At 56.1% G+C, this 22,633-nt stretch overlaps 2 protein-coding genes across 4 annotated transcripts; one reads left to right on the forward strand and one right to left on the reverse strand.

Moving 5' to 3' along the window:
- Positions 1-3,359: 3,359 nt before the first annotated feature.
- Positions 3,360-19,219, forward strand: CNOT3 (CCR4-NOT transcription complex subunit 3). 3 transcript variants are annotated; one of them, XM_028529426.2, is made up of 18 exons: positions 3,360-3,627; positions 7,919-7,996; positions 8,087-8,154; positions 8,379-8,453; positions 8,598-8,687; positions 8,800-8,928; positions 9,025-9,120; positions 10,967-11,186; positions 11,279-11,412; positions 11,796-11,852; positions 13,163-13,532; positions 13,609-13,732; positions 14,562-14,760; positions 16,124-16,223; positions 16,317-16,515; positions 16,780-16,912; positions 17,502-17,627; positions 18,853-19,219. In XM_028529426.2, exons 2-18 carry the CDS (start codon positions 7,972-7,974, stop codon positions 18,949-18,951), a joined length of 2,244 nt encoding a protein of 747 aa, XP_028385227.1. In that variant the 5' UTR covers positions 3,360-3,627; positions 7,919-7,971; the 3' UTR covers positions 18,952-19,219. The 3 variants fall into 3 exon arrangements, with proteins under 3 accessions (XP_028385227.1, XP_035868538.1, XP_035868539.1); XM_036012645.1 differs by having other exon boundaries at positions 3,490-3,627; positions 10,964-11,186; positions 18,853-19,217; XM_036012646.1 differs by having other exon boundaries at positions 3,493-3,627; positions 7,922-7,996; positions 10,964-11,186; positions 18,853-19,217.
- LENG1 (leukocyte receptor cluster member 1) lies at positions 19,175-22,517 on the reverse strand. Its single transcript, XM_028529429.2, has 4 exons — positions 22,195-22,517; positions 21,072-21,251; positions 20,156-20,418; positions 19,175-19,469 (listed from the first exon to the last, which is right to left on the reverse strand). The coding sequence occupies exons 1-4, from the start codon at positions 22,495-22,497 to the stop codon at positions 19,256-19,258; spliced, it is 960 nt and encodes a 319-aa protein (XP_028385230.2). The 5' UTR covers positions 22,498-22,517; the 3' UTR covers positions 19,175-19,255.
- Between the last annotated feature and the right edge of the window lie 116 nt (positions 22,518-22,633).

Genomic DNA, 22,633 nt, shown 5'->3' on the forward strand with positions numbered 1-22,633 from the left:
CAATCTGAGATCTCTCTCTCTCTCCCTCTCTCTCCCTCTCTCTCCCTCTCTCTCTCTCTCTCTCTCTCTCTCTCTCTCTCTCTTTCTCTCTCTCTTCTTCTTCTTCTCCAAGCCATGCCCATTCCCCCTCGGGGCTCCTTGTGTGCCCCTGGACCCCAGTCCCTCCAACAGCCCAGGGCTCTGTCTCTGGACCTCGGGACCTCTCTGGGTCTGTCTCCTCCCATGTGGCAGAGACTCCGCATACCTGGGGGCTTCCTTCTAACGGCCAAATTACCCTAGGTCACATAACGCTCCCCAAGTTTATCCTTGAGCCTTTAGATAAGTCTTGTGTAAGAGTGACAGCCTTTGTGATCTCTGCTTAGGGGTCTGCGGGGAAGGGCCTCCTGCCTCTCTGTCCACAGCTCTTCAGAACCCCACCTCCCCTGGCCAGAGTGAATCCAATGGGAAGGGGTGAGGGGGGTGGTTTCAGGAAAGAATCTGAGTCACCTGACCCTGCCATGCTGTGTACACTTGCAACAAAGACCTTGAAGCTTAGTATGTTTCAGAACTACCTGGAAGTTTTGTTAAAAAGGGCTGCTGGGGCCCAGAGTTTCTGATTCAGTTTACAGTGGGCTTAAAACCGCATTTCTAACAAGGTCCCAGCAGATGTTTATGCTACTGATCCAAGGACCACATTCTGAGAACTACAGCTCTTGAAAATCACTCTGAAAACCACTGCTCTAGAAAATCAGATTAGCTGCATGCTGGAATCCTTTCAGACGTTTTTAAAATTACTGCTAGCTGGATCTGATCACCAGATTTTGTTTAAAGATTTTTTTTTAGAGAGGGGAAAGGGGGAGAAAGGGAGAGAAACATCAATTGGTTGCCTCTTGTACATGCCCCAAATGGGGACAGAACCTACAACCCAGGCTGTGCCCCAATCAGGAATCCAACCAGTGACCTTTTGCTTCAAGGAGCAACACCCAACCAACTGAGCCACACCAATCAGGGCCCAGATTCCCCTGCCTCAGTCCACGGTGAGACCCGAGAGTTTGGATTTTCAAAAAATTCACCCAGGTTCTTCTGGTGTGCAGCCAAATTTGAGAAACTGCTCTAGATCCTTGCTACTCAAAGTGTGAACTGTTGATGCTCTAGTCTCCTGGGATGTTGTTAGGAAAGCACAATCTGGGACCTCTGGATCAGAGTCTGCATTCTAACCATCCCCTAAGTGATTCCTGGGAAGTCCAAGAGGCTGCTCCATCCAGGGACCACATTTTGAATAGCAAAGCTCTACATCAAAACTCTCAAACTCTAGTGAGCACAGGGATCATCTGGGAAATTCGTAAAAAAGTACAGCTCTCTGGGGGCCATATGGACCTAAGAGCACTACATTTTTAAAAAAGACTATTTTTAGAGGGGAAGGGATGGAGAAAGGGAAAGAAACATCAATGTGTGGTTGCCTCTTGTGTGCCCCCTACTGGGGACCTGGCCTGCAACCCAGACATATGCTCTGACTGGGAATTGAACTGGCAACCCTTCGGTTCACAAGCCTATACTCAGTCCACTGAGCCACATCAGCCAGGGTAAGAACGCTGCATTATTTTTTTTAGCTTATAAGAAACAAATTTATTACTTTTTTTCCTAATTTTATTTTAATCATTGTTCAAGTACAGTTTTCTGTCCTTTACTCCCATCCAAGTCCACCCACCCTTCCCTCCCCACCTCCCTCCCATTTCCACCCCCCCCAGTTTTTGTCCATATGTCCTTTATATTTGAAGAACGCTGCATTTTTTACAAGCATTCTTTTCTCCCTGTCACAGACAATTCTGATCAGTTCTCATTTGCATTTATCTGACTTTCCTCCACCTAGAGAAGATGGGCAAATCTGGCTTCCTGCCTTGATGGGTGTGACCCATAAGGTTCATGAAAACGCCAGTGCTTAGCAAGGCTTAAAACACAATTGTTCCTCATATTTTTTCATCCATTCAGCAAAGGGTTACTCAGTGCTTCCTGAGGAGTTGAATGATTATGAAAATGATGGCAGACATGCAAACATCAATCCCAATCAACAGAGCTCACATGGGACACTCAGCTTGGGATGTTAGGAAACTTTTCTTCCCAAGAGAAGATCACAGAGCCGAGATCTTAAGAACCAATTAGGCATGTCCTGACCAGTGTGGCTTGTTTGGGCGTCATCCAGCAAAGCGAAGGTTGGATTCCCAGTCAGGGCACATGCCTGAGTTGCGGGTTCCATCCTCTCAGTCTGGGTGCATGTGAGAGGTAGTTAATGTTTCTCACATCTGTGTTTCCCTCTCTTCCTCCCTTCATTACCGTAAGTAAGCGAACAAACAAACCAATAGGCATACGCATAATCTCATCTGTACCTTCTGCAACGTCCTCATGACACCTAGGGAAGGAGTGTGCAAAGGAGAGTTACTATCTCACAGCCACGTAACCCACAGATGCAGGACAAAAGCTCCGTGCCTCCGTGGTGCTTCCTAACTAATTAAGTTATGCGTGGTGCCAGTGACTTGGGGCATTATCTTGTGCTGCCTCCATCAAGGGCTGAGTCTCAGAGACGCGCGAAACACAAACACTTGGAGAAAAACTGTGCTGCTGAAAGACAGGGACTAGCCTGCCTGGCCGGTGGCCAGGGACGCAGAAGGATGCGCCCAGTTCCCAGATTTGCCTGCTCTTCCCTGTTTCACAAGCCTTAAGAGTGGGTCGTGTCCGCTCGCTATACTATTGGACAAACTGGTTTGAATGATGACAGTCAGGACAAACGAGAAGAAAGGGGCGGAGCCTCATGTTCAGCTCCTCCCCCTTGGCCCAGGAGTGTTTTGATTGGCAGATGATTTCAGCTTTGAAAGCACCTGTCTCACATTAAGTACGCGGTCTTTAACTCCCACTTTGCTTCCCTTACTTCACTTTTCCTACCCACTTCCAGGACCAACCAATGGCTTCAGGATAGAATATTCCCTCCCAACCAATTAAAAATGGCTCTAAACTTGACGGACGATTTCCCTCCCCTGATTAGCCTAGCTCCGCCTCCCTGCCAATTGGTTTAGGAGAAAGGGGCGGGTATATCCAATCAGCATGACACAGGACTATTGATTGACGCACAGGCCCTCGCGCTGGCGTGTTGTGCCTTGAGGCGGGAGGAGGAGGAGGAGCCGAGAACAAAACTTGAGCCAATCCTAGCAGCTTGCGCGGGAGGCCAATCGAACGCCGCGCCTTGGAGCTGTTGCCCAATCGTCAAGAGGAGGCCGGCCTCATCCTTGTCAAAGACCAGTAGAACGCGCCCAAAGGGCAAGAGCGACGTGCGGCAGGAGCAATGGTAGCGGTATATTCGGGGCTTGGGGGCGGGTCGGCGCCAGAGACGAGAAGAGAGGAGGGGAGTCCTCCTCCGCCGCCGCCATCTTGGACCGGGCCCGTCAGCTTCCGCGGAGCCATCGGCAGACGCCGCGGCCTCCCTGGAGCCCCGACCCCGTCGTCAGAACAACCCCGGGCCCACTTTCCCCCACCCCACTTCCGCTCCGTGCCGCTATCGCGATAGCGCCCGGGCCCGGGGCGCGAGAAAAAGGCGGCGGGTGCTCGCCTCCCCCGCCTATCGCTATACGCTCCTCAGCGGCGGCGCCAGCTCCTGTGGTGAGAGCGTCAGGCTCGACTGGGCCGGACCCTTCCTTCCTCCTCCCGGTGCCGTCGACCTCCTTACCCGTTGCCCTGCCCCAGCGATACCGCCTCCTGTCGCGACACGGTCTTCCCCGCCCCCCCGGGCGCTCGGGTTCCTGGCGCGACGCGGGCTCCGGGAAGGTTGGCCCCGGCCGTCCGCCGTCCCGGCCGTGCGCGCTCCCTCCTCCGCGCCCCTCGGCGTCGCCTGGAGTCCGCCCGCGACTCCGGCCCCGCGTGGCGTCCGCGTATGGCCCGCGGGTGTGAGACTTGAGCCCGAGTGTGAGGTGCCGCCCCTCCGCGTCGGCTCCTCGCCGTATGGATGCGGGCGCCCGGGGGCCCAGGTGGCGGCCGGATCTCTGAAGCCCTTCTGAGCGGAGTGCCGCCTTCACGTGGGTGAGGGGCTGCAAGCCCCCGAGGACAGGGACCCTTGTGCGCGGCGGGGTCACCGCTGCAAGCGCCCAGCTCGAGTGCCACATCTCCGTAGAGGGAGATCGAGGACGCTGCTTCACCGGTTGCAGCCTCGTTAGAGGCTCGGCCGGTTTGTATTTTGTGCGACTCTCCCAGTGAAAAGCCCTGAAGCCCGAGACTGGGGAGTCAGGATTGGCCTCAGCTCTTACCGTGTAGTCTTGGTGTCTGCCTCTGGCTTTGTGGCTGCATCCAGACCGTCTGCCTCCGGTGTGGGTTCCTCACACTGTCACTCCTACCTCGGGGCCAGTATGGTGTGGCTGTTTAGCTCCCTTTGGTCTCGGGTACTTGGTTCTGTTTTGGTGACACCTCCTAAGCTCCTGCTTTCTCCATGTTGTTAACGACTTCCTGTTGTGGGCAGGGTGAGCGGGCGCCCCTTTTTCTAAATCTAGTACCTGCCTCTTAGTTCAAGGGCTGTCATCTTTCTCTACTGCTCTCACCGTGTAGGTTATCACTTTCCTGGATCTGAGGCCTCTTCCCCCCATTCACATCAGTCCTTCCATTGGGGCGTAGTCTTTACAGGAGGCAAGGATCCCCCTTCAGTACTCGTGTCAAGTGCCCCGCTGTGGACAGTAAGCCTCCTGGCACTAGAGAGCCCTCCTGGTGTCAGTGGTGGGAGAGCCAGGGGTTCACACCCACCTTGCTGGAACCCCAGGAGAACAGCTCCCTGGGGTCCAGGTTCCCTGCACCTCTCAGCAGAGAGGTGCAGGCTTTAGGGGCTGGGGCTGTGCCTTTTCTTTGGGTCAAGGAACCTTTATGGAGCTGCTTCCCCCAGGGGTAAGTCTTCTGCCTTCCTTGGTGGTGGCCCCTCTGTCCCCACTGTGGAGTTAGGACCCTCTGCTGTGTGGGTGTCCAAGGCTTGGGCTTCTGCTCCTCTTGGGATGTCTCACTGGACATGGAGGCTCACCCCCTCTCCCAAGGCACAGGTTTCTTGCTGTGGGGGTGGAAAGTGCCCTGAGACTTGAGGGAGAAACCCCACTCTGTTGCCACTTTTCCTAGGACTGAGACTTCCTCTGGTGTACCTTTTCTAAGGTGGGATCCCCAGGACCTAACACATCTACTGTACAGAGGCTCAGATCTTGTGTGGCGGTGGCAGCAGCCCCCCAGCATCACTTCCTAGTGGGCCAGAGCCCCCTCAGGATTAGCGACTGCTTGGTGTTGCTCCACAGGATTCAGCCTTCTATTCCTCCTGTCCTCCTCAGCAGGCCTTTGTGTGACAGTGACCATCCCAGTGAAGCTTCGGGGGCTCTGTTTCATGGGTGTTGGCTCCTGGGGTCTCATGCACTGTGTGCCCACCCACTCTCTGTGTAGGCTCCCTAGCTGTGGGCATGTGCCATCCTCTTGCACAAAGGAACTCTTTTTGGTTAAGCTTCCTGGGCCAAGGTTCCCTGCTTCCTCAGCACTGCTGGAGACCCCTTGCTGCCTGGGAGGGGCCTGCTGCTATGGAGGGTGTAGGTGGATCCCCCAGAGTGGTGGGGCTCTTCTGTGACGGCATCTTCATTTCCATACTCAAGCTCAGCTTCCTTCCCCTCTGGTCCTTTGCTGGGGGATCTGAAGTAGGGGCTTTGTTTTGAAGGGGGGTTTTCCTTGGAGGGAGGGGTATTGCCTCCTCTGCAGCTGAGGCTGCTGCCCACTATAGTGCCCAGTCTCTAGGGTGCAGGTACTCTGGGCCTGTGGTGCCTGCCCTCCTCTAGAGGAGCTGCTTCTCAGGTCACCTGGTGTCCTGTCCCGGTCTCAGCTGTGCCCCCTCACTTTGAGGCTCTGCCCCCTTCCCGGGCTAGGGCTCTTGTTCTCCTGGAACCTCACTTCCGACTCCTTCAGGAGTTCTTGCTATAGTCTTCCCTCTCTCTGTGGGATCAACTCCTTCCCTGGGCCAGGCAGCCTAACCCCTCAGCATGGGAGCTTGGCGAGGGTATCCCCTTACCAAGGAGTGCAGTGCCCCCTGGGTTGGAGCCCCTGGCCCTGCTTTGGGCTTCTGGGGTGAAGGCAGGGAGCATACGCTTCTGTGTGCCACTCTGGCAGTAAGAGGCTTTTCAGCATCAGGTGTTAGAGCTCATCTCTGTGGTTCTGTTGGGGTCCAGGTCCTCGTGTACTTTTGGGGTTGAGTCTCCTCTCTGCAGCTACCTCCTGGGTCCTTTCTCTGGCTACTTTGGCTTCTTGGAGCTGGGATTTTCCTTGGGTCGGGCTTTGGTCTCACCTTGGTATATCAGTTGGTCCTGGGCTGAGAGTATTTCTCTTGCTTGGCCTGTTGCAGATTTACGCTGTCTCATCTCTAGTGTGCCACTGCCACCTACCTCCATGCATAGTGGGTTTCTGTGGAGGGACCAGTATGGCCTCTGAGGTTGAGGGACCTGCCCCATCTTTATGGGCCTCTGTCTGGGTCACAGCCTACTCTGGCTACACCATCCTACTTGTAGCTACGAGCCACATGGGACTTAAGTGTAACTGGTGAATATAGACATGAAAAGTCCCATCCTTCTGTTGTCCTAGCCACATTCTGGGGGGTTCAGTGTCACAGGCACAGAACACGCCAGTCATCACAGAAAGTTCTGTTGTACAGGACTGTTTTTGAGATGTTCTTTCCCTGTGGGTGGGGATTTCCCTTGGGGGTGAGGCTCTCTGTCCTGGGCAGTGGGCTCTTCCTGCTCTTGGATACCCTGTCCTGGGCCCACACAGTGGGCGCTCCCCCATCTCAGCCTTGCCATGCTTAGAGGCCCCCTTTCTGGGAGTGACTTGGCAGTGCAGGAGTCGTCTCGGAGTATCGCCCCCACCCCCCAGAGTTACTGATCTCTCCTGGTCTTGATGTTGAGCCCAAAGGTGTAGCTTCCCCTGTTCCCAGGCGGAAGCTCCTGGTGACTCCATTTGGACCTCAATGCACTCTGGGTTGCAGTAGCTTCTCTTGGGGTGAAGCTGTCCCTCTCTAGATACTGGGTGCTCGCCCTGATGGTTTATGTTTCCCTGAGTCTACATTACTGAGGCTTTGATATGTAACTCCTTCGGGTGTGCAGATAGCTCCCTCGAAGTGGAGGTCCGCTTTCACCCTCGTCTTCCTAAGAGTTCTTGCCTCCTGGCCTCTCTTTGGTTATGCCATCTGCCTCCAGGCCTCTGATCCTTCTTGGTATCGGCCTGTTTGGGTTTGGCATGTTACCTACTTTGGTTTTAGAATTTGCTCTGGTACAAACTTTTGTGTTCTAAGGCTCTCTTCTACGTGGGACCCAGCCCTGTCAATGTGGGTGGGTTTAGGTCATCACAGTTATAGGCGTTTCCACCTGTGCCACCTCCCCTCTGTCCCTTACAGTTCACACATACCTGGTATCAGACCCTTTTCTGTGAGATGGCACCTGTTCTTTGTCCCTGACTTGGCTGAGAGTAACCTCTCCAGGTGTTTGGATCTAGCCACCTGGATCCCTGACCCTTCAGTAGGAAGTGAGGTCTGCGGTCTTGTGCCTTCTTCCCCAGCATTCAGCTGTGTGCTTCAGGGCTTTTTCCTAATCTGAGAAATCCTTTTATTGAGTATCATCTGGGAACAGGGTGCCCCTCTCTCTAGGAATTTTCCATTTCCTGGGTCAGACATATACAAAAAGTACATCTACTTCCTTGTTTCAATAAACTTTCAGAGTGGTGGTGTGAGCCGGACCCTGTGCTGGGCCATCAAGGCATGGGAAACTGGGCCAGGTCCTTGTCATCAGCTAGTAGATGCATCTCTCTACTGTTCCATATACCCGCCTCTTCCCACCCTCATTTATGTCTCTGGTATTATACCAACCAGAGAGTAAATGTGCATCTTTTTTATCTCTCCCAGCAGGGTCCGTCTCCAAGAGAGTATGAAGAGAGTGCGTCTGTAGGGCAGGGAAGATGGCGGACAAGCGCAAACTCCAAGGTACAGCCTGTGGCCATGTGCTCTCAGGACTTGTCTTTGGGTGCCTGCTGCCCCAGCAGGTGCTCATTGCCTTCCTTTCTTCCTGGCCAGGTGAGATTGATCGCTGCCTCAAGAAGGTGTCCGAGGGCGTTGAGCAATTTGAAGATATTTGGCAGAAGGTACAGAGACTGGGCCCTAAAAATCTGGGTCTCCAGGGAGGAGAGCCCAGCAAGAGGTTCAGGGTCTCTGGGAGTAGACCAGGGAGAAGAGGTACTGAGGACCTCAGAGAAGCCACTCTGAGATGGATTGGGAAGGGGGTGTCCCCAGAGTCCCCAGCGCACAGACTGGCGTGGGCACTAGGGCAGCCAGTCCCACACTGACGTGGATTCTCTCCACCCCTCAGCTCCACAATGCAGCCAACGCGAACCAGAAAGAAAAGTATGAGGCTGACCTAAAGAAGGAGATTAAGAAGCTTCAAGTGAGGGGGCTGGGGGCCTGGACACCTGTGTCCTGAGGGTGGCAGGAATGGGGAGTGTGGACTGTCGGGTCCCTGGGAGAGGAGGACTGGGGGCCTCAGTGCCTAGGACCTGGGGCAGTCTGACTGTCTTGCTCTTCCCTGCAGCGGCTGAGGGACCAGATCAAGACATGGGTAGCATCCAACGAGATCAAGGACAAGAGGCAGCTCATAGAGAACCGCAAGCTCATTGAGACGGTAGGAGCCCAGAGTCTGGCGCCTGAGAGGTGGGAAGGCTCCCAGGTCTTTGCACCAAGGGAAGGGGACAGGCGATGGGCTGGGGGCCTCCTGCCAACTGCACTCTCCACAGCAAATGGAACGGTTCAAAGTTGTGGAGCGAGAGACCAAAACCAAAGCCTACAGCAAGGAGGGCCTGGGCCTGGCGCAGAAGGTGGACCCCGCCCAGAAGGAGAAGGAGGAGGTTGGCCAGTGGCTCACGGTGAGCCGGGCAGAAAAGAGGAGGTGGCCTCGGGGCCCTGACACCCAGGCATCCAAGGGGATGCTGGCTGACCTACCTTCCTTCCTTCTCCCTCAGAACACGATTGACACCCTAAACATGCAGGTGGACCAGTTTGAGAGCGAAGTGGAGTCCCTGTCGGTGCAGACACGCAAGAAGAAGGGTGACAAGGATGTGAGTGGGGCAGGCACCCACAGGGTGGGGGGTGGGCTAACTGGTGGGGTCGAGGCCAGAAGTGGGGTTAGGAGCTTAGCTGGCTAGGGCTGGTGCAGGAAGGAGGTGAGCAGTCTTGGGTCTAGTCTGGGTGTCCAGGTGAACCATGGGGCTATCAAGGAGAGGAGTAATTCTGGGGACGGTGCAGGGTTTTGCCTGGATCACAGAGTAGGTGTGAGACTTGACAGACACCCAGGGTGGGGACATCCAGCAACTGAAGCTGTGGCCTCATAGCACCTAGGGGGTCCCCGGTCCTGAGGGGAGGACAGTGGGTACAGACAAGGCCAGACTTGGGGAAGCCATTCATTGGGCCCAAGGAGAAGTGAGGTCTAGGATAAAGCCAAGTACTGGGGAATTAGATTCCAGAAACCCAGGACTGTAGGTCATGAATTCACAGGGATGCAAACTATGGACTTACTGGCATGGGAAATGCAAGAGCAGAGCTGGCTCCTCAGGAAGCCAGCGGGTGGAGAGATGGCTGGGGAGAGGGAGGTGTGCCAGACACAGGCGTCTGAGCCTGAGGGGTTTGGGCATCGGGCTTGGTAGGGAGACAGTGTCATGTGCTGAGCAATAGTGTTCTAGTCAGGGACGGACTGTGGACGTGATGGTGGCCCATGAGATTGTCCTGGGTTAAAAAGGTTTGCTTGTGATGTTGAAAGGAAAGGCTGGACTCATCTATTATGTTGAATTTACTGCCTGAACTGGGACATGTGTCCCCATGCCTGTGTCTGTACACATGTGTACACTCGGATGTGAACACACACTCTTCCCTGTTCTTCTCTTTCTTAGTAGTCCAGCCCTTCTCCCCCTTCATTGTTTCTCATCTCTAGCTTCATCTCTTTGGGTCTGTTGATCTCTCCTCTTCCTTTGTCTCCCCTTCTCTTCCTTCCCTCCCGATGTCTACTTACCTCTATCCCCAGCCCTCCCACTGCTCCTCTCATGTGTGCCTGTGCATAGTTGATTTTTCGCATTGTGTTTTTCCTGTGCCTTTTTCAGTTTAGGTATGTTCAGATAACACAGATACTTATGTGGTGTTCCCAATGCCTATAGTATTCAATATGGCAACATGCTGTACAGGCTGGGAGCCCAGGAGCACTAGGCAGTACCAGACAGCCTGGGTGTATAGCAGCCTAGACTGACCAGGTCTCTGTAAGATGTTCACACAACAGAACTACCTAATGATGCGTTTCTTAAAATGTATCCTCGTTGTTAGGTGACACATGGTTGTATAATAAGTAGGCCCATGCAGAGAGGGGGTTAGAACTGGAACTAACATGTCAAATTTAGATGTTAAACTGGGGCCTTGGGAAGAGCAGGTACCCGAAGGGCCTAGGAGCCAAGTTCAGAATCTGGGCTCCTTAGAGCTGTGCAGCTGGGGTGGGGAGCCATGGTGAAGACAAGGGTTATAAGGATTATAAACTGCAAGTTTCCTAGAGTGGAGGTCGCCATCATTATTGGCGGAACCAGATGGGGGTGCTGTTTCTGTGTCCCAAAAGGTGGTCAGAGCTGGCGGGGGCTCAGCAGAGGTGGGAGGTCTGGGCTGTCAGATGAGAGACACACAGGGACCACAAGTTGTTGGGAGGCACAGGGATTTCCAGGTCCTTTTAAGGCTTGCAGGGGAGTCTGAGGGCAGCGGTGGGATCCCTGAGGGTTCAGGGTGGGCAGACTCCACACTTCCCTCACTAGGAGGGGCCCGAGTGGAGCCTCTGGTCTCCACAGGGGTCGGGGACTGAGGACGGGTTCTGTGGGGCAGGAGGGTCGGGCGGCGCCCTGCAGCCCCTGAGCCTGGCCCTGGGCTCGCCAGCAGAAGCAGGACCGGATTGAGGGCCTGAAGCGGCACATTGAGAAGCACCGATACCATGTGCGCATGCTGGAGACCATTCTGCGCATGCTGGACAACGACTCCATCCTGGTGGATGCCATCCGCAAAATCAAGGATGACGTCGAGTACTATGTCGACTCCTCCCAGGACCCCGACTTCGAGGAGAACGAGTTTCTCTATGACGACCTGGACCTCGAGGACATTCGTGAGGCCTGGGGTGATCTGTGTGCGTGGGGTGGTTGGGGCCAGGCAGGAGCACATCCCAGCCAGCTCAGCACGCCCTGCCTTGCCCCACAGCACAGGCGCTGGTCGCCACCTCCCCCCCCAGCCACAGTCACATGGAGGATGAGATCTTCAACCAGTCGAGCAGCACGCCCACCTCCACCACCTCCAGCTCGCCTATCCCGCCGAGCCCAGCCAACTGCACCACGGTGAGGCTGGGCTCCCAGAAATGGCCTGCGGGAGGGTAATCGAGGAAGCAGGACCTCATCATCCAGGGCCTGGGCCTTAAGGGCTGTAGAGGGCTGATAGGGTGCACGGGGCCACACATACGTGCTGGGTGTGCAGGTGGGAGGCTGGGCTAAGGTCGGGGTTGGATGCTTGTGGGTGCTACTGGCTCCCAGAGACAAGGACCCCAGGGAGCAGGGTTTCGGTTCCCAGCGAGATTCCCCAGTGAGACTGAGGTCATAGGTACTTGAATACGCTGAGGCTGGATGGTCCATTACCTGGGTACAGACCCCTGGGAGGATCAGAGATTGGTGTCTGTCAGGACCCTGGAGGTCACAGGTTGCTGAGTGCGCCTCTCCCACCTCAGGAAAACTCTGAAGATGACAAGAAGAGGGGACGCTCAACGGATAGCGAAGTTAGCCAGGTGGGTCCCATGGGCATGTCACTTGCTCATTTTTGGTTCCCAGAGGCGTCCTGAAGCCTGAGTACAGCCATGGTGCAGGGCTTCAGAGACGGGGGGTCAGAAGGTACTGCTACCCTAAGGGAGGCCTGAGGGGCAGGCAGATAAGTGCTGTGGTCCAGGGTGCCCTCTGCACCGGCCTAAGTAGTCAGAAGCTGTCCTGGGTGTTGGAGGATAACTTGCGCTTGCCCAGCAGGGAGAGGTGAACATTTCCTGAGCAAGGTGCTGGGAGGTAGCATGGCTGGTCATGAGTAAAAGCCGGAGGTGTGAGTGCAGCCCCACCAGGTGCGTGGGGCTGGCAGTGAGCACAGGGCCTAGGATGGTCAGCTGAAGGCCGGGACCCTGTGTGCCTGCTCTGAAAGGGACCTGCCAGCCTGAGGTGTGGTGGGTCAATAGTCAAACAGGTTTCTTTTCTTTGGGAGGCTCTGGGCCTTGGCTGTGCTGTGATGGATCTCATGAGTTTCCTAGAGGGGTGGCACGTCTCAGAATTTCTTTTCTCCCCTAGTGAGCCCCGTGAGTTGTTAGCACCTCCTAAGGACAGGAGCACACCCTACGAAATGATGCTCAAGGTGGTATCTTTAGGCAGGAGCAGAGCAGGTCTGAAGCCCCACTGTGGGCTGATGGGAGAGCTAGCCCCAGGGTTCCTGAGGCAGGTGGCAGGGAGCCTAGTGTGGGGCCTGGGTGAGCAGGTGAGGGGCCAGGAAGGAATCTGCCATGCATCCCGCATGGTGTGTGGTGAGCACGAGGTGGCCATGGGGTGTTGGGAGGGCGGAATAAGGTGCCCAAGAGCAACTTTCTGACAGTGTCCTGGCTGCCAGGGAGTTGTGGGCACATGACCGCCTGCTCTCTGGGCCCATTGCTCAGTAACACCCTGCACAGTGCTTTACTGACCTTTCTGGCGACGTTCAGAATTACTGTTGGGTTTCCACTTTTTTTCCTTCTCCTCTTGGACTCTCAGCTGGTTTCCTTTGATCTTATACTGGGGCTATTAGGCTATTTAGGTACTTCCCACTACACCCCTGTCACCATCAGAGGGGTTCTACTGCCACGCCAGCTGTGTGTCAGATCCCTATGGCTGGGGGACACTCTGGGGAGATGTGTGGGCAGGACATGGAACACTGGTTTGGGCTGGAAATGCCTGAGTGTTTTAAGCTTGAAGGTGGCAGTTGAAGCCATGACGGGAGGTTACCTGGGTTCCCAGGAAGGGTGTGTGGAAGGCTTGGCAGACCAGCAAGCCCCCCAGGACCTGACCCTTTTCTTTTTCCCACCTGCAGTCTCCTGCCAAAAATGGCTCCAAGCCCATCCACAGCAGCCAGCACCCTCAGTCCCCAGCTGTGCTACCCAGCTACCCATCCGGCCCCTCGTCTGCCGCCTCTGCCCTGAGCACCGCCCCTGGCAACAATGGGGCCCCCACCCCGGCAGCACCCTCGAGTGCCCTGGGCCCCAAGGCAAGCCCCGCTCCCAGCCACACCTCTGGCACTCCTGCCCCCTACGCACAGGCTGTGGCCCCACCGGCTTCCAGTGGGCCCAGTGCTGCCCAGCCTCGGCCCCCCAGTGTGCAGCCTGGTGGGGGAGCCAGTGGAGGCAGCAGCAGCAGTAACAGCAGTGGAGGTGCAGGCACTGGCAAGCAGAATGGTGCCACCAGTAAGTGGGGCTCATGGGGGCAGGGGTCCTGTGGTCACTGCTTGGGGTCCCTTTTCATCCCCTTTTCTTTCCCCAGGTTATAGCTCAGTTGTGGCAGACAGCCCAGCAGAGGTGGCTCTCAGCAGCAGTGGGGCCAGCAACGCCAGCAGCCAGGGTCTGGGTCCCTCATCTGGCTCCCACAACCCACCCCCCAGTACCTCGTGAGTGTCCAGCCTCTGGTAGGGTTGGGGACAGGCAGTGTCTGGCACAAACAGGCACAGGGCACCCCCACTGTTGCCAGTTGTGCAGACACAGGCCCTGCCCTTGCCCGTTGGGACTCCCCCACAAGCTGTGTCCCCCAGCTTTGCCCTTTGGAGTGTTCTGAACCATTCTGCATCTGATGAGCAGTGTTCTCAAAGTCCCACCATGCCCCTTGGGCAGTCTGATTTCCATTTTCCCAGAGGAGGTCTCAATTGGCCCCACCCCCATTTTCTGTTCCCTACACCAGGGCCACCTGACTCCATGAGGGGTTTTGTGTCAGTTTTTCAAAGTGAAAGACCCCAGAGTCCTCCTCCCCACCCCTAACCACCCTCCAGATCTCAGGTCAGGCCATTTCACTGAGGCCCTGATGCCTGGAACAACACCCCGCAAGAGAGCTTACACTCCTAGTCGGGACCTAAGGAAGGCCTGCTGCCAGGCTCCTTGGCCCTGAGTCCTGGGTGGGCTTCCCAGGTGGGCATCTGCCTGAGGCATCCTGCTTCGTGGTTGGAACACCCGTTCCCACACCCTCTTCTGTGGACTGTTCCAGAAGGCCAGTCTGTTTTCCAGTGAATTCCAGCCACATGGTCTTGGAGCGTGCTGAGTCCTCATTACCACCTTGCAGCTCTTTTACCCAAAGAGCCCTCCCCGCCCACCTGTGTCCCTCAGCCTGCTCCTCATGGGTCCTGTCTGCTAGCCTTCCCCCTATTTTGACTCCCCCTTGTCACCCTCCCTGTCCATCTCCCTGTTAGAGACACTTCTCTGAGCCCCTTCACTCTGTCCCCTCTATAGGAAAGAACCCAGCGCAGCTGCCCCAGCAGGCACTGGGGGTGTGACCCCAGGCTCAGGGAACAACGCTGGGGGACCCAGCCTCCTGGTGCCACTTCCTGTGAACCCTCCTAGCTCCCCGACACCCAGCTTCAGTGATGCCAAGGCAGCTGGCACTCTGCTCAATGGACCCCCGCAGTTCAGCACCGCCCCAGAGATCAAGGTGTGTACAGAGCCTGTGTGTTCTGCCCCTGCCAGCTTTGCCATAGACCTTCACTGCCTGTTCCCCCTCTACCTTCTGCACTGTCACTGCTTTCTGTCCAATTTTTCCCTGCCCGAGGCTTATTGCTCTCCTGTTCCCTTGAGGAAATCATCTAAGTTGAGAAAACGCTTGTCAACATCTGCTCTGGTTTGTGCTAAGTGAATGCACCCAGTTTCTGCCTTCTGTGCACAGAGCAGAGCTGGCCAGACAGGGACTGTCCTGACAGGGCTGAGGGTGCTGTGGACCCACTTGGTGCATCTGACTAAACCTGTGGAGATAGCCGTGCAAGGCCTCTTGGGGGGGCATGTCTCAGCTGAACCATGACAGGGCCGGTGGGGTCGCAGTGGCAAGAAAGGCTGACGGAGGAAGAAGTAGGTGTCTCTCTGCTGCAGCTCTAGGTGGGCTGACGTTGGAGGGTCTTCAGAAGGGTGGATGGGGTTCAGCACAGAGGATGAAAGGGCATCCACTCTGCAGGAGGGGCTGCTGGGCGAGTGGGGTGTTGCTGTAGAGGGCAGGGGTCCTGAACGCCAGGGTCTGAAATGGCATCAGCCAGATGTGGAGTTGACTTCCTAGTCCCTGCAAGATAAACCCGCTTCCACCAGGGCAGCCTGAGTCCCTGACTGTCCAGGTCCAAGCCCACGTGGCCCTCTGTTCCTCCCTTCACGGGGAACATGGCAGCCGTCATTGCTGGGAAGGCTAAGTGGTCCTCACAGAGCTCTGGGAAGCCTCTGGCCCAGAATAAGCACTCACCTCTGAGGGGAACAAAGGATAGGAAGTGCATGTGGGTTCACGTTCCTGGAGCAAGGTCAGCAGCTGTGAGGTTCCCAAAAGGAAAGGACTGTGAGGGGTGGGAGCCCAAGGAAGGTTCCAGTGAAGAAAGGACAAACGTACCTGGTGGAGAGGTCCCTGTGGGCCCAGGGAGAACAGGATGGAGGGAGGGTACTGTGAAGGTCTAGGCCAGTGAAGATAGGCCAGCCCATGGGGTATGGTGGGATGGATGTCCTTCTGAGGGAGGTGCAAGATGGAGAAGCGTGCTACAAGTAGTGACAGGAGTGGTGTGGCAAGTGCACACACCACTGGTGATTTGTTCTCTGCAGTGCGTCATCCTGTGTAGTGTCTGTGATATCAGTGCGGGGACTTGGTGCCCTGCTGGTGGGTACTTACGTGTCCACTTTACCCCAGTTAGGGGTCCATGGTGAGCAGTTGTCACACTAACAGCCTTGGCTTTGCTGTCCTCCGTCAGAGCAAGAGAAGGTGCCAGGGCCTCTGAGTACCTGCACTAGCCCTCTGCCCTGGGGCCTAAAGCACCTGTTCCCCCCACCAGGCCCCTGAGCCCCTGAGCTCCCTGAAGTCCATGGCAGAGCGGGCAGCTCTCAGCTCCGCCATCGAGGACCCTGTGCCGACACTGCACCTGACTGAGCGAGGTGAGGGTCCGGGCACAGTGGGGGCAGCCCAGCAAGGAAGAAGGGCGCCCCACCCAGCCTCACCCAACGGCCCGGCCCTGCCTGTCCCCACAGACATCATCCTGAGCAGCACAGCAGCACCTCCGGCCTCGGCCCAGCCACCCCTACAGCTGTCAGAGGTGAACATACCGCTGTCCCTGGGGGTGTGTCCCTTGGGGCCTGTGCCCCTCACCAAGGAGCAGCTCTACCAGCAGGCAATGGAGGAGGCTGCCTGGCACCACATGCCCCACCCCTCTGACTCAGAGCGGATCAGGTGAGGGGCCCTGGGGATCTGGTTCTCCAGTCTTGAGCCTAGATAAAGCTTGCTGGACACCTAACTTGGGGCTCCCCACAGTAGGTGGGGGCTGAGGAGTTCAATGCTGGGGTGATCAGGTGACCATGGTGTTCCTGTTGATTCATGAGGGCAGTAGGGTCACTGAGGTCAGATGACCTCACCCAGATGAGGGGGTGGCCTTCTGACACCTTCGAGTTGGCGGGGGTAGTAGGCACTGGCACTGATGCGTCCCACCTCCCACAGACAGTACCTCCCCCGGAACCCCTGCCCGACGCCCCCCTACCACCACCAGATGCCACCCCCGCACTCGGACACCGTGGAGTTCTACCAGCGCCTGTCCACCGAGACACTCTTCTTCATCTTCTACTATCTGGAGGTACAGCAGGGCCCCCGGGGCAGCCTCGGGCCCCCCGGCTTCGCCGCCACCGCCGCCGTCCCCCCTCGGGCTGGAGGGGTGAGGTGGGTGCCCCACTGCGGCCACCGGGACCGCACCCCTCCCCATTCCCCAGTCCTGGGCCCTGCAAACCAAACCAGTCCCTGTCCCCAGTTCAACATGAGAGAAAGGCTGAGGGCTAGGTTGTCCCACTTGCAGTGCCCGTTCCCAGTTTAGCTGTCCCTGCCAGCTGCTCACTAGCGGCGTGCGCAACCTCTGCGTCACCCCAGGGCAACATGAAGAACTTGTCTTCATTCCACTCTGGGGAGCTTTGTAAGCTGCCTCCTTTGAGCATTCCTCATGCATTAGTTTCTCTTCCTTCTCAAAGCTTCTCTGGAAGCACTTCCCACCTGTCTCATTTCCTTCTGACCAGCACTGGTACGTTCTCTGCCCCTGCCCAGCTCCAGTCGGAGAGTGCTGCCCATCCTGTCTGTGGTGGGGCCTGGGGCCAGCCCTGATGCCCTGCCCGTCCCCCTCACTCCTGCCAGTGTGAGGGGCCCCCTGATCCCCTGCTCCATCCTTCCTCTCCCAGGGCACTAAGGCACAGTACCTGGCAGCTAAGGCCCTGAAGAAGCAGTCGTGGCGATTCCACACCAAGTACATGATGTGGTTCCAGAGGCATGAGGAGCCCAAGACCATCACTGACGAGTTTGAGCAGGTGAGGCCCCATCCTGGGCCCCTCACACCCCTCTTGGCCCCCTTCCCTTCACTACTACCTTCAGCCAGCTCAGCCTGGGTTCTGTTCTGTCGTTCTTCAGTAGGCCAACTCCTAGTCGTCCTGTAGGCCCTACCCTAAACGCCCCTTCCTTGGGGGCGCCTCTGCTGGCACAGTGGGGTGTGGGGTGTCTCCCACCAAAGACCACACTGTACAGAGCCTTGGTGGCCTCCTTACCCCGTGTCCCCAGCACTCAGCAAATATGAATGGGTAAGGTGTTTCTTTTTAAAATGTTCTCTAGTTCCAATTAACTGACTGGAATTTCTTGAAAAACACTCTGAAGCGGGGATACCACCTGGGTCTGAACCCCCCCACTGTAGCTAGGTGACCTTGAAGCGGGGATACCACCTGGGTCTGAACCCCACTGTAGCTAGGTGACCTTGGCAAGTCACTTGACCCTGTTGCCTTTTCTGTATCTGTAAAAATGGGGTGACAGGACCCACCTGAATGCAGTTGTGAGGATTAAATGAGTTAACCACATGTGTGTACCTGATGGTGCCTGTAGCATTGGCACAGGTGTGTTGTATTTGTTTGCGTGCTTATATTTGGCTCCAGTGCTTTTTCCACCAAACACTTAAACGTGATACAAGTACTGAATAAGGTCCTTGTCCTTGGAGAACTCAGTCCCTCCCCTCAGTTCTTACAGGTTTGAAGCATTTCAGCCGTTCAGAACCCAGCCCCATTCCTACTGTGCCTTTTCTGACACTAGACTTCCTGTCCGCCCTTCCTGGTTGGGTCCAAAGTAATCAGCCAAGTTAGTGTATTTCCAGGCATTAGTCCTTCAGAAAGTCCCACATCACCCCTGTTGCTGGTAAACTGTTGCTTAGGTGGCCTGTTGCATCTCTAGGCAGGGCACTGGCCTCAAAGGGTTTGCGAAGTGATGCAGTGCTAGGACACGCATCACCTGCTCAAAGCTACAGCTGTCCTAAGAAGCAAGAGACTTAACAAACATGCCTGGGCCAAAGCCCAGCTCTGGCATGTGACTGCTGCACCTCCGTGTCCTCTAAAGTGGGAGATCTTTCGTATCTCAGAAGAGTGTGACCAGGGCAGAGTGAGACAGGGCCTGGTGCTTGGCACATCCATGGCCCTAAGAACAGTTTTCATTGTCGGTTTGGCCCTCCTCCCTGACTGCCTCGTCCACTCACTGACCACCTTCTTCCCTGGCCAGGGCACCTACATCTACTTTGACTACGAGAAGTGGGGCCAGCGGAAGAAGGAAGGCTTCACCTTTGAGTACCGATATCTGGAGGACCGGGACCTCCAGTGACACCAGCCCCTCCCTCCATCCTCCCTCTCCCCTCCGCATGCTGATGCCCTGCCCAGGTGAGGGCCCTGCCCTGGAAGATGGGGGGGCCCCAGGCTATGGGGCATCCCCCTCCCCCAGGAAGCAAGAAGGGGACCTGGAGGTTCTCTTCCTCTCAGCCCTGGCCTGGGGGTGAGGGCTGCCCCCTCCTCCCCTCCCCAGTGAGGGACATTTTTTGGTAAACCTATTTTCATTTTGGAAAATATTTATGAATAAATAGTTTTATATGACGGCTGGTGGCAGCAGCCTCTCCTGTACCCCTCAGGAGTCAATGAGCCAGAGGGGGATCCTGCCAGCGGGGTCGCCGGGCCAGCTGGGGATTGAACTGGGAGTTGTACCGCCTCCGCCGATCATCTGCCTCTTCTGGTTGTTCTTCCTGGGGTGCCCCGCCTCGGACCCGGGCCAGCAGAGCCTCTGCCCGTGCCCTCTCGGCCACTTCCCGTCGGAGACGTTCAGCTCGAAGCTGGTCTAGGGACGGGGATCTGGGGGAGGAAGAGTCAGGTTAGAAAGCTGATAGCCCCAAGAGGCCCCAGCCTCCAAGAGGGAGCTGCCACCTGTACCCCCTGCCTGCATCTGACATGCTCCTGGGCTTGGCACATGAAGCCCCTGGGATCAGGAAGTGGGCCTCCCCTCCTGTGGGGCTCTGTCCTCTCATCCTAACAATTGGGTGCCTCTTCAGATCAAGAAAGCCTGCTGTTAATCAGCTTTGTGACGCTGAGCACATGCTGGGTCTCTTTGGGCCTTTCCCCTTCTGTAGAAGGAGGCTGGTTAATACTCCCCATCTATTGTGTTCCAGGGTCTGTCATCCTGGTGACACAGGTCTGTTTTTGCTCTAACCCCATGGTTCTTTTAAAACTCAAGGACCTCCAGCTTTTGTGCCCATAGGTTTTATGTTACATTTAGCTTATTAGAAATGAAAACAAATCTTAAAAACACACATATGTCCCACTAACCATCAGAGCAGTGGTACCATCCCACATCAGCAGCCTCCAGGAACCTCAACCTCATCCTTGAGAATAGAGTGGAAAGCTAAATGGTGTTGCTATGGAAACAAACTTGACCTTACTGAACCTCCCCCTCCTTGAGATGGGTCAGACTCTCAGGGTTGCTGAGAACCATGTTTCTGCCCAGCCACCCCCATCAGCACCCATGCAGGCTTCCTTCTTACTCTTTGGGCCGCTGTTTCTCTGACCCCTGCTTTTCCTTTTTGTTGTGACCAGTGTGGTCACCACTGTGTCTCCTCTTCTTCCCCAAATGCTTCTGCATCTCCAGCAGAGGGTCCAGGCGGTTCTTGACCTTCACATCTGGTCCTGGGCCAGGTGGGGGTGTCCCTCGCCTGGGAGGCAGCTGGTACCAAGGGGGCTGAGTCTGGGCTTCCGCTGCACTCTGGCCCAGGTACGTGAGGATACCCAGTGCTTTCTCCTGCCTCTCCTGAGGGGAAATACAGGAAATCCAGAAGCTTGTCAAGTGTGTCTCCCCTCAGCCCTGGATGTGACAGGGGGGACACCCATGGCTGAGAAAGCAGAACCACTTAGCCATTAAGTGTTGAAGACCTGTCATGAGCCCACTCTGCCAGCCACTTGGGGCATGGGAGAGCAACATAGGTGGGGCTTCTGCACGAGGGATGCAATGGTAGGCTGTGACAGAAAGCACAGGGAAGGGAGGTTGGGGTGGAGCTGCTTTAGGGTTCAAAAGCGGGCATCTTTGGGAACAAAGAAAAGCCTGGAACAAGCAAGACAGAAGTGATGGGGTGGGGGGGCAAGTTCATCCCTGAGAGCTGGTGAGTGACAGGATCTGATTTACATTTTACAAAACTTCAATCCCCAAATCCCTTCCCTTGAGTCCTGACATCAGGTTGAAGACCTGAGGGGTCTACCTGCAGCCTGAGAACTGGGAAGCTCCAGCTTCCCCTTCCAAGCCCCTGTGGGCCTGGATGGCTATAACCAGCACTTCCTGAGCACTGCTTGGTTCTGTTCTCAGTCTCTTAGATCACTTAATCCCCATCTGTTCCCTATGCTCTTGCTAGTTGCACTGAGGACAGAGTGTCTCCATCTGTGACTGATGAAGTAGAGAGGCCAGCTTACTTTCTCCTGCCGTTTTTCCTCTTCGTACTCTTTGTTGCTTCTGGTCACCCCTTTCCCTTCCTCCAGTTGCTCCCGAAACAAGTCCACGGGGCCAGAACTTGGGGCTCCTGGGTCTGCTACTTCAAGCTCAGGTAGCGACTTCCGACGCCTGGCTTTATTCCGTAGGAATTCTGTGCGGGCCTGGTGGGGGTTGGGGAGCAGGTAGAGTTATAGGCAGAATATTCAGAACCTACATGTGATCCGAGGAACCATGAGTCTGGTGCTGGCCACAGAGAATCGCAGTCCACAGTGCTGGGGGCCAAGAAGAGGCACCTGCTTCATTCTGGGGGAGAGGGCGGGAGTATGGGGCACTGGCTGGGTGTGTAAAATGCCTCTGGGACAGCACACGGAGGGGGGGGGTCCCCAGTCTCAGTTACATAATAAAGACAACTATGAATATGAAGGCAGCCAAAACCTGTATTATTATGACGGGAGATCTGACTTCCAGGCAGGGCTCCAAGTCAGTATCCCAGTCGATTTTCATTCTCTGCTGAAACGTGAATTTAAAAAGCCCAGACTAATTCCGAGCCAGTGCTGAGCACCAGATTAGCTAAAGGACTGACAGGTGCAAACCAGGTGAAGGAGCCATAAACAGCCTCAGGTATTTGTGTGGAAGGGACAGTGCAAAGGGTTCACTCCACGGAGTGGTAGTGGCTTGTCCCTTTCCGCTGTGGCGTCTTCTCTGAAGCCATCTCTCCTCTGCACCATGCGACTGACTGACAGCGCCCCTCTAACTACGAACGGTGCTGGAGGGATGTCCCAAGTCAAGCGTTCTGTGCAGGGCGAGCATCCAGCAGGCGCTCAATAAATACATTGTGCAAACAAACTAAAACGTGGTCCAAGTTTCGTTAAACTACCCAGGGATTCCCTTATTCATAAGCTCCTACTCTGTGCCAGGCACCGCTCTGGCCTTGCAAAGAACAGTAGCGAGAAAAAAGACTGGGAGGAAGGTTCCGCGGAGACCCCCATCCAGTTCCCTAGGCGCCCGGCTCCGCTCACCGCCGCCGCGTCCCCACTTCCGGTCCCTCCCCGAGCGCCTGCGCGATAGGCCCAGGAGCCCCGCCCGGCCGCTCTCGGTGTGTACCTCTTGCTGAGCGAGCAGTACCCTCCGCTCACGCTCTTTCTCCTCCTCCCGGGCCTGAGCCTCGTCACGCCGCACACGGGCGACATTGTCCTTGTTCCGGACGTGCCAGCTCTTCTTGGGTAAGATGTTCATGGCGCCGCTGATGTCCACAGACTGGCAGACCCGCCTTCTAGCACTTCCGATAGGCAAGAGGATGCCCCTCCTCGTTACTCCTATCTCAGCCACGGATTGGTCCTGGGTTAATTGACACACCCCCCACCTCCCAACACTACGAATCGGCGTGGCGTCGCCTAGCGACCGCATCCTCGTTCTGAACCAATCACAAGTGCACTCACTTCCGACGCTTATTCGACGCGGCCTCTGATTGGCTAGCACACAGGTCCTCTCAAGACCAATGTATTTGATTGACTTGTGTCCCGCTGATGCCCGCTAGTTTTAA

This window comes from Phyllostomus discolor, chromosome 12, assembly GCF_004126475.2.
Source record: "Phyllostomus discolor isolate MPI-MPIP mPhyDis1 chromosome 12, mPhyDis1.pri.v3, whole genome shotgun sequence".
NCBI classification, from domain to species: Eukaryota; Metazoa; Chordata; class Mammalia; order Chiroptera; family Phyllostomidae; genus Phyllostomus; species Phyllostomus discolor.

Coding starts and splice junctions, on each gene's coding strand:
- CNOT3 (XM_036012645.1), top strand. CDS start 7,972: ATGGCGGACAAGCGCAAACTCCAAG. Junction 8,688..8,799: donor ACCGCAAGCTCATTGAGACG/GTAGGAGCCCAG, acceptor CACTCTCCACAG/CAAATGGAACGGTTCAAAGT. Junction 8,929..9,024: donor AGGTTGGCCAGTGGCTCACG/GTGAGCCGGGCA, acceptor CTTCTCCCTCAG/AACACGATTGACACCCTAAA.
- LENG1 (XM_028529429.2), bottom strand. CDS start 22,497: ATGCGGTCGCTAGGCGACGCCACGCCGATTCGTAGTGTTGGGAGGTGG. Junction 20,419..21,071: donor AGGAAAAACGGCAGGAGAAA/GTAAGCTGGCCT, acceptor ATTTCCCCTCAG/GAGAGGCAGGAGAAAGCACT. Junction 19,470..20,155: donor GAGAAACAGCGGCCCAAAGA/GTAAGAAGGAAG, acceptor TTCCTCCCCCAG/ATCCCCGTCCCTAGACCAGC.